At 40.9% G+C, this 9,377-nt stretch overlaps 1 protein-coding gene across 1 annotated transcript in view; it reads left to right on the top strand.

Moving 5' to 3' along the window:
- The first annotated feature begins 2,532 nt into the window (after positions 1-2,532).
- Positions 2,533-9,377, top strand: part of Fam199x (family with sequence similarity 199, X-linked) — a 30,003-nt gene continuing 23,158 nt past the window's right edge. The window contains exon 1 of the mRNA XM_008827839.3: positions 2,533-3,003. Within this exon, the coding sequence (XP_008826061.1) occupies positions 2,807-3,003 (197 nt within the window). The 5' untranslated portion in view covers positions 2,533-2,806. The remainder of the gene's footprint in view (positions 3,004-9,377) is intronic.

The raw sequence follows: 9,377 nt of genomic DNA, 5'->3' as shown, positions 1-9,377 counted from the left end.
CTGCAGTATTTTCACTGCAGTGCTAATATCTTTTTTAAATTAATTTATTTTTATTTTATGTGTATGAGTGTTTTGCCTGAATGTATGTAAGTGCTCCATGTGCATGCAGTGCCTGTCCCAGCCAAAAGAGGACATCAAATCCCCTTGAACTGGAATTATGAATAGTTGTTAGCTGCCAGGTGTGTGCTGGGACCTGAACCTGAGTCCTCTTCAAGAGAAGTCAGTGCTCTTTTAACTTCTGAGCCATTTCTCCAAGCCCTGCAGTGCTAATTTCACAATTCAATTATTATTCAGAAGACATGGCAGCTCTCATTATGACCATGGGTGAAAACACTGTAGATGTACATATGAATTAGGTAAGATTAATTTAAAGACTGAAAGAGTGTAGGTTGAAAATTACCCAGTTTTTAAAAATTTATATTTGCAATCATGAATATTTTATGACATCTGGCATCTCCTTCAATTTTACCCCCAACATATACATATTATATTATATGGACTTGGTATAGCTACCCATATTTATCCCAATTAACTAAATCCATTTTATCACACAATGGGAGCCAAGACAATAATTTTGAGACAGGGTCTCACTATGTAGCCCCAGCTGACCTCTCTATGTAAACCAAGCTGGCCTCAAACTCACAGAGATCTACCTGCCTCTGCCTCCTGAGTGCTGGGGTTAAAGGAATGGGCTACTATATGCAGCTAGATAGTTTTTATCAGGATCACCTTCCCAAATAACTCCCACCTGTATGGTCTGATAAGGTATTTCTGAGTGTATTTGGAAATACTCCTTTTGGGATGACCTTTTACAATTAGTTTTCTTTAGTATTATTTTTATTTATTTGCCTATATTTATTATACCATAAATTATTTTAATTTCTTTAAAAGTTTTGTTCATAAAAATATGCTACATCACTTCCTCAAAAAAAGATTACAGGGTCTTTTAAGAGATTTTTTTAAATTTAACTGAAATAAACGTTTTTCATAAGAACAAAATACCACTGAATTGAATATTGTACTACCTATTGTGTTGCACACCTTTAATCCCTGTACTTGGTAGGCAGAGGCAGGTAGATCTCTGAGTTCGAGGCCACCCTGGTCTACATAGTGAGTTCCAGGCCAGCTGGTGCTATAGGGAGACCCTGTCTCAAAATAGACACACACACACACACACACACACACACACACACACACGCGCGCGCGCGTGTTAAACATAGTTTTTAAATATTTTATGTATTATTTTAATTCTATGTGTATGAGCATATTGCCTGCCTGCCTGTAAGTACCCTCATGTTGTGCAGTGCTTTCGGAGGTCAGAAGAAGGTGTCAGATCCCTTGGAACTGGAGTTATGGTCGGTTCTTAGCCGCCATGTGGGTGCTGGGAATCAAACCTGGGTCCTCTCCAAAAGCAGTCAGTGCTCTTAACCGCTGAGCCATTCATCTCTCGAGCCCCACAAGTATTGTTATTATTCTTCAAATAAATCATAACCTTTCATAGCATTCATATAATATAGAGGTGATTTAAGGTATTTTGGAAGATGTATGTATGTAGATTATATGTAAATTCTACATCTCTATATAAGGGACTTGAGTATCCACCAATTTTCCTATCTTTGGGGATCCTGGAACCAGTATTCCAGGGACAACCAGGGATAACACTATGTATTTTTAAAGTGGTATTTAAGAAGCTGAATATTAAAAACAAAAACATGTGTCCACGATCTGGAATCACTTGTCTAGAATACTGAGAAAAATGAAGAGCTACGAAGAAAGCATTATGTGATAGCTAGTAAATCGATTTTAAGTTGAACAAGTTAAGCTCCATAACAGTTTCAACTGGAGCAATGTTTCGAGAGTTTAACTGCGGGAGTACATAAGTCTCCTTTGGGAGATAGTAAAGGCTTCACCGAGAAGATAGCGCTTGAGCAGGGGATTTAAGGATTAGCAGAAAAGAAATGGCAACACATTCCAGAGTGCACAATGTGAATGAAAGCACATAGCACAAAAAAACATTACGTGTCCAGCAGTTCTGAGTAGCCTGGTGACTGTAGAATTGGGTTCTTGGAGTGATTTAGGAGGCGGAACATTTTTTTTTTTTTTTAATTTGGCCAATTTCTCCTACTTCTCATTGAACTGCACTGGGCACGCACTGCAGGAGCTGAGTACAAACTTACTGAATTGGGACAGGGTGACCCAGCGTTCAAGGGCACCTGAAACTCTTTCTCATGCACCCGCCGTATGACCTTGGCTAAGTCTCTCGGACTACAGTAGCTGTTCTACAATCCTTTAGTCTTTGAGTGAGCGTAGGAAACTAGAGGTTAGTTGAGGCGTGGGCCCTTCCAGCATCCGGAATCCGGAGTTGGCAGCATAGAGGACAGGGAGGGGCTGATCCCCAAGGGCTTTGGCCAGCGAGGTTCAGTTCCTCCTCCGCTCCGGCAGGGGGCAAGGGCAGCGGCTGGGGCGGCCCAAGGCGCTGGCAGCGGCCAACCGGCGGACCGCAGCAGCATCGGGCAGCGAGCGCAGTGGGCGGGGCGGCCGGGCGGCGGCGCCGCAGTGACTCGCTGGGCCAGGCTGTAGCAGCGGCGGCTTCCGAGGCTTCGGAGGCGCAGACTGGCTGACAGGCGGGCTGAGGAGCCTCCAGCGGGCTCCCTGCAGGGCCCTTTACTCCTCGGGCGGCTGCAGGCGGCTGCGGCGGGCACTCCCGGGATCGGCAGCCACCGCGGACAGGTTAGCGTGGGGGCAGGGGCAGGCGCGGGAACAGCCCTTCGCTGACCAGCGAACCCGAACCGGCCCATCTCTCACCATGTCCGACGAGGCGTCGGCTACCACTTCCTACGAGAAGTTTCTAACCCCAGAGGATCCCTTCCCATTCCTGGGAGCCCCTCGCGGGGCGGGCACCTGCCCGAGCGAGGAACCAGGCTGCCTGGACATCAGCGACTTCGGCTGCCAGCTCTCTTCCTGCCATCGCACCGATCCGCTCCACCGCTTCCACACCAACAGGTACCGCTTCAGAGAACAGGGGCGGACTGCCTGCCGAGGTGCGGCCCCCTCGAGGCCGCCGGGTCGCGCCCCTGCCCTGTTCCTCCTGGTCCTCGGCTCTGGGCTAGGCTGCCGGCCGCCCCCTCCCCCACCTTCCTTTGACCAGCATTCATTTGCAGTCTCCTTCTCTGCTCCTCCCTGTTTTCAGCCTTTGCTCTTCGATTTTCCCTAAGACCAGCCTTTTTTTTTTTTAATTCTACTTGCTTTCTTTTCCCCGTTTCTCTTCTGACTCTACTATGCCTCCCTTCCTGATTTTCTTAACCTCTTCCTGACTCCCTACCCCCAATCAGGGCGTTGAGAATCTTAAACCCACTGGTATGCTGTAGAGTAGATTGTAGACAGCTCAGAATCAATCCGTGGCTCTTTTGAAATTACTTTTAAAACTACAACCTCATCTTTCTAGGTTGTAACCTTACGGTCTTACCTTCATTCTAACCCTAATTTTAGTGGACCATTAGGAAATGAGTCAGTTCTTTTCCCTGCTTGGTTTGAGATCAAGGTCCCAAGCAGCTCAGTCTGTCCTTAAACTGGCTACATATCAAGGATGACCTTGAACAGTGCTTTTGGGGATGTTGGGAGCACAGCATGTGTGGTGTCCAGCTAAGATTAGTCTATTTTAATCAATTCAAGTTTATACATTTTTTTTGCCGTACTGGGAATTGAAAACAGAGCTTCATATTTCTAGGCAAGCACTCTACTAGCTAAGCTAGATCCCTAACCTGGAAACTAGTCCATATTTTCTTCCTTCTTTATGAACCCCTTGTCTTAGTTCTATAGGCTCTGTCAAAATGTAAAAGCTGGAAGATCCTTCCTGGTTTGCATCCATGAGGGGAGTACAGCAAGTTTAGGATGAACTGATTTATGCAAATAATTTCTACAGGGACTTTATCATCTATATTATTTTATTGGAAGGCAGTGTTTTTGAGAATTGTCCCATGCAAGCATTCAAGTGTCGCACCTAATGTAGGAGATTTGAAGATGTTTTCAATATAGCCTCAACTTTTAAGAGGCATATATATTAATGTATATATTTATATATTAATATATAATTTATATATTAATATATATTGCTTATATAAATAATATATTTATATAAATCAATATATTTATATATTAATATATATGTATATATGGGGCTGGCAGAGTGTGTGAACAAGAAACTACCAGAAGGGTTCGGCTATGGATAATTGAGAGGAGGGGTCCAATTCTGGTTTCTCCGTAGTGTGCTGTACGGGTTTGATCACATCCTTTCATGTTTTGTATATATCTCTCTCCTTACTTTCTGACCTGTATATTTACATATATAAAGTGATCTTAGACAATAAGTTTATAGACTTTGGAAACAAAATATTGTAGTTTAATAATCATTCAGCATGCCATCACTATGACACATTTCAAAACGAAGTTGCAGATTCTTAACAAATATTCCAAATCTTTATTACAAAATGAAGAAACAGGCCCAGAGAGAAAAGGCTGATTGGAAGTTCATAAACCCTAGTCAGTAAAGACCTTATCAGACCTATACTACTTTTTTGAGCCAGTGATGAAACTTGGATCAGAACTAAACAATCCAATGTTATCAATCAATGGTCACAGTACTTTCTTAGAACAACAAACAGAAGTCTATTTAGCAAATGATGTAACAAACGTGTGTAACATTAACAAAATAAGTGTACTTAAGGTTATTTGCATTGAAAATAATATACAAGAATATTTAATATTTTTAAGTTTTGAAGCAATGGAGCAAGTTGTATACCCCGGAAATTTAAGCAGTTTTGCAATCAGCCTCCTCTGGTGGGGCAAGGATTTGGCAAGAGAAATTGAGAATAAGCACTGCCAAAATGAATGGAGTGGATGGGGATGTTTGTTACAACTACTTCTGTTCACCCTCTTCCTTCTCTTCTACCTCCTCCTCTTCCTCAACTTGTTCTAATGTCTCTTTCTCCTTCTCTCCCTCTGCTCCTCCTCCTCCTCCTCCCCCTCCCCTCCCCCTCTTCCTCCTCTTCCTTCTTACCTTCCTCTTTTTTTCTTTTCCCCTTAAGAATCTTGTAGGGTCAAGGGTGTTTTCCAAAACAGGGCAATGAGGGTAGGAAAGGGAGGTTTTTGCTAAGACCCAGTTTTTCTTTCTTTTTTTTCAACAGGGTCTCCCATAGCCACAGTTGTCCTGGAATTCACTATGTAGACCAAGCTGGCCTTGATCTCATAGAGATCTGCCTACCTCTGCTTCCTGAGACCTGGGATTAAAGACATGTACCACCACGTCCGGAGTGAAACCCCAGTTGTTCTAAGTGAAGCATTCATTATATTTCCTGCTTACTGTCTGCTTGTTTATGTATTTATTTTTGTTTATTTGAGACAGATTCTCATTCTGTAGTCCAAGCTGGCGGGAACTTGAGGCAATTATCCTGCCCTACCCTCATTAGTGTTAGGATTTCAGGCAAGAGCCCACCAAACCTTGATTGATTCATTTAAAACCTCTCGTTCCAACCCAACTTTTCACAAGGCTTGGAGTAGCAGGAGTCCCAACTCTGTATCCTTTTTCAGCAGAAAATAACAGAAGGAGAATTGGCAGTATGTACAGCACATGGTATTTCTTTCCTAGTCTACCTTGTTTTTTATGTTTGGTTAGTTGGTTGGTTTTTGAGGCAAGAGTCTCATGTAGGTGAGAATGGCCCTGAACTTGTGTTCTTCCTTTCTTCATCTCTCAAGTGCTGAGATTACAGGCATGCATCACCACCTGTGACTTCTGGCTTTTTTAAGGCACAGGCTGACCTGGACCACACCATGTCTTCCCAGCTGGTCCTAGACTCATGGAGATGCTCTTGCCTCACTGTTAACCACCATAACTGGCTTACCTTGCTTTTTAAATCTTTTCACCTTGTGAAATGTTCTGCCTTCTTGCCCTTCCACAGGATGATATTTGAGATCATATACTTCTAGCCATTTCATTTCAGGAAGAAGTAAACAGCTAAGTCATATATGTGGGCACAGTTTAATTTTGGGTGTTCTTTTATTTTTTGAGTAGTGTATATCACTTTTTCTTCACATCATTTGCAACATAAATCAGATATGAGTAGTTGAACATGAAGAGTCTACTTAAAATTTACTCATTGTAAAACAAACTTTATTGCATCTAGAAACTTTGTCAGTGGTTAGATATTTGATTTATCTTTATTTTGCTTCCTCTTTGTTACCAGGTAAGAAAATGACCAGACTGTCTAAATAAGGGCCTGTGATGATGACAGTTTTCTGCTTGCTCATTTATCAGACTGCAGGCTGTATCTGCAATTTCATTAACTAAGAGTCATAGCACTGATCCTAACGGCCTCTAAGGTTGAATGGGTGGGCTATTCAGAATAAACTCATATGTAGCAAAGGTTGCCGTGCCAGTAGTCTAGATTTAGGAAAAAGTGAATCTGAGGACATAATTCATTTTTTTAAAGTACTTATTTTCCAGATAGTTGCAGTGTCAAACACATATGGTCCCAATTACTTGGGAGGCCAAGGTAGGAGAATCACTTGCGCTCAGGAATTGAGACCAGTGTGAGTAAAGTTGTGAGATTCCATCTCAGAAATATTCACCTTTTCCCATGAGTGTATTTTATGACATAATTGTGTAGGATTTTGGAGAATCTCACTCCCTCCACTCTCCTCCCCCCTCTCTCCCTTTCCCTCTCTCTGTTTTCCTCTCTCTCCATTCAAGTCCTGTAATTAAGATGTGCTGTGAAAGAGGATAATACGGACTGTCAGAGGAGGTGTTCTATTACAGTTCAGGAGTGTATGCACTTTAACATGAACAGTTGTGGAAAGTGTGAGCATGAAGACAGAACCTTACTTTTGTGCTCTTTTTGACAGGGTATTAAATTAGCTATTGAATGCATCAGTTGCTCGGTTGCGAGATTTATTTTTGTGGTACTGGAGATTAAGCCTTGTGCATGCTAGGAAAGCACACTACTACTGTGTTATATCACTTGTCAGTATTTTTTAAAGACAGGATCTTGCTAAATTATCCAGGCTGGCCTTGAAATTGTTATACTTCGGCTTTCACTTCCTGAGTAGTTGGAATTATAAATGTGAACCACCAAGTCCAGTCCCAAATCAGTTTGTGCGTTTAGAACCATATATTCAGTCACAATTTACTAGAAAAATCTCAGTATCTATTTTGTGCTCTTTTTTCATAGCTGGGAATCAAAATATTCAGGGAATACGTTTACCAGTGAGCTACATCCTCATCCCCTTTTCTGTAACTTACCTGCAGTTTTCCTATGCAAGTACAGAATTGTAAGTTCAGAAGAGCAGATGGGAGAACCATGTTGAAGGAATTTAATTTATAGACTTGACACAAGTTGAGAATGGATTTTCATACTTTGGAGGTATTTCTATGCTAGAGATATTGATTGGGAAGTAATGAACAGTAATTTCAGTAATATGACAGGAGTGAAACCAGAGTTTATAATCAATTTAGCAGAGAATGGTGATTTTTCTTGGTTTATTGTTACTTTGCTTAGTTTTTCTTTTCCAAGAATAATGATTTTAGCTCCTTAAAAGCAGGTCACAGGAAAAGGAGAAATTCAAAATACAAGGCCGAGTGAGAAAAACTGAAGGTGATATACTCAGAGCCCAAATGGAAGAATTAGGAGTGTTGTTTTTTTTAAAATTTACAGGACAGTAGAGGGGGTAGTAAAGGCAGGTAATGATTTCAAGACAGCTGAGGGACCTGAGACTATAGTAGAGAGCTTACTACATAGGGGGTTATATCACCTCCCTTGTATTGGAACCTTGATGGTTATTGGACCCCAGAGAAATAGCAGAGGTCAGGATAGCTATGTTGGGATTTTGGCAAGAAGTCAGTGATAGATACCAGTAATGATGGGATACTTCCCCTAAGAATGAATGTATGAATTTGGGATGATTTGCATGTGACAGTTCTCATTTTATACAAAAGTGTCCAATGGCTAGATTTTCTACCAAGATGGCTGTTAGGTCTACCTAAGGGAGACAGGAGCTACAGAAGAATGTGTACATGCTTTTCTTCTTATTTATTGTTATTATTATTATTATTATTGTGTGGGGGTGCACGTGTGCAACAACATGGTGTGTGTTATGACATACGTGTGGCTGTCAGAGGACAAGTTTTAGGAGTGAGATTTTCTCCTTTCTTTGTGGGTTCCTAGGATTTAACTTAGGTTGTCAGCTTGCATAACAAGCACTTTTACTCAAGGAGCCATCTGATAGCCTTGTTTTTATGTTGTTTTGTGTCATTTTTGTCAAAACCAAGCTGGCCTTGAATTTGGGGTTAGTCTCCTGTCTCTGTCCCTTAAAGACTGGGATTACAGGCCTGAATCACTTTGCCCAGCTATTTTCTTAATTTTAACTTTTCTTTTTTTTTTTTTTTTTTTTGCCTTTTTGAGACAGGGTCTTCCCTATAGCCCCAGCTGGCCTGGAACTCACTTTTTAGACTAGAGTGGCCTTGAACTCACAGAGATCCACCTGCCACTGCCTCCCAGGTGCTGGGATTAAAGGCGTGCACCACCATGCTGGCAATTTTAACATTTTTTAAATTTTGTTTTTGGCTTATTGTCTCATACTATAGCCCAAACTGGCCTGAAATTGTATGGTCTAGGTTGGCTTCAAACTCAGAGTCTTCCTGCCTTTGCCTCCTAAGTTCTGGAATCATAGGCTTGAGCAACCACACTCAGTTAATTTTAACATTTAAATGACTACTTATCAAAATAACTAAGCCTATAGTCTGTATATACTTGCTAAACAGTCTTGGAGAGAAATGTTACTTGATTTACTTTTAAAATTTGAACACCAAGCTTAATTGTTAAAGTTAAACAGCATTTCATTGGAACTCTTGTTGACTTTTTTTTTAAGGTTTTGGAGAAAATCTTCTTTGAGAATACTGTTGTGGTTTTTCTTAGAATTTTAATGTGAAGTGGCTTTCTCTTAGGGAAATAAGGTAAGGCCTTGTAAATTTGAATGATTCAGTGGTGAATACACACTGAATATTCATTGAAAGTTTGAAACTGAACAGTAAAAAGGAATCCCACTTAAATTTTTATTACAAAAGATCATTAGAGAAAATTGAAGGCACATAAAAAAAAACTACAAAGACCACTATCCTCTTTTGCCAGAAAGAACACCATCAACACTTCGATGTTTCCTTTAATGTTTTTTCTGTGTACAGATACAGGCTGAGGATCTGAAATGCTTGAAATCAGATGTGTTTCCAATTTTAGATATTTTTGGTTGTAATATTTACATACACATTATGAGCTATCTTAGAGATGAGACCAAAGTCATGTTTTACTACATTTTATATATATCTATAT

This window comes from Nannospalax galili, unplaced genomic scaffold (assembly GCF_000622305.1).
Source record: "Nannospalax galili isolate Female #2095 unplaced genomic scaffold, S.galili_v1.0 scaffold1773, whole genome shotgun sequence".
Lineage (NCBI taxonomy): Eukaryota > Metazoa > Chordata > Mammalia > Rodentia > Spalacidae > Nannospalax > Nannospalax galili.
Note: the sequence above shows the minus strand (reverse complement) of the source record. Positions and strands in the feature narration are given on the sequence as shown.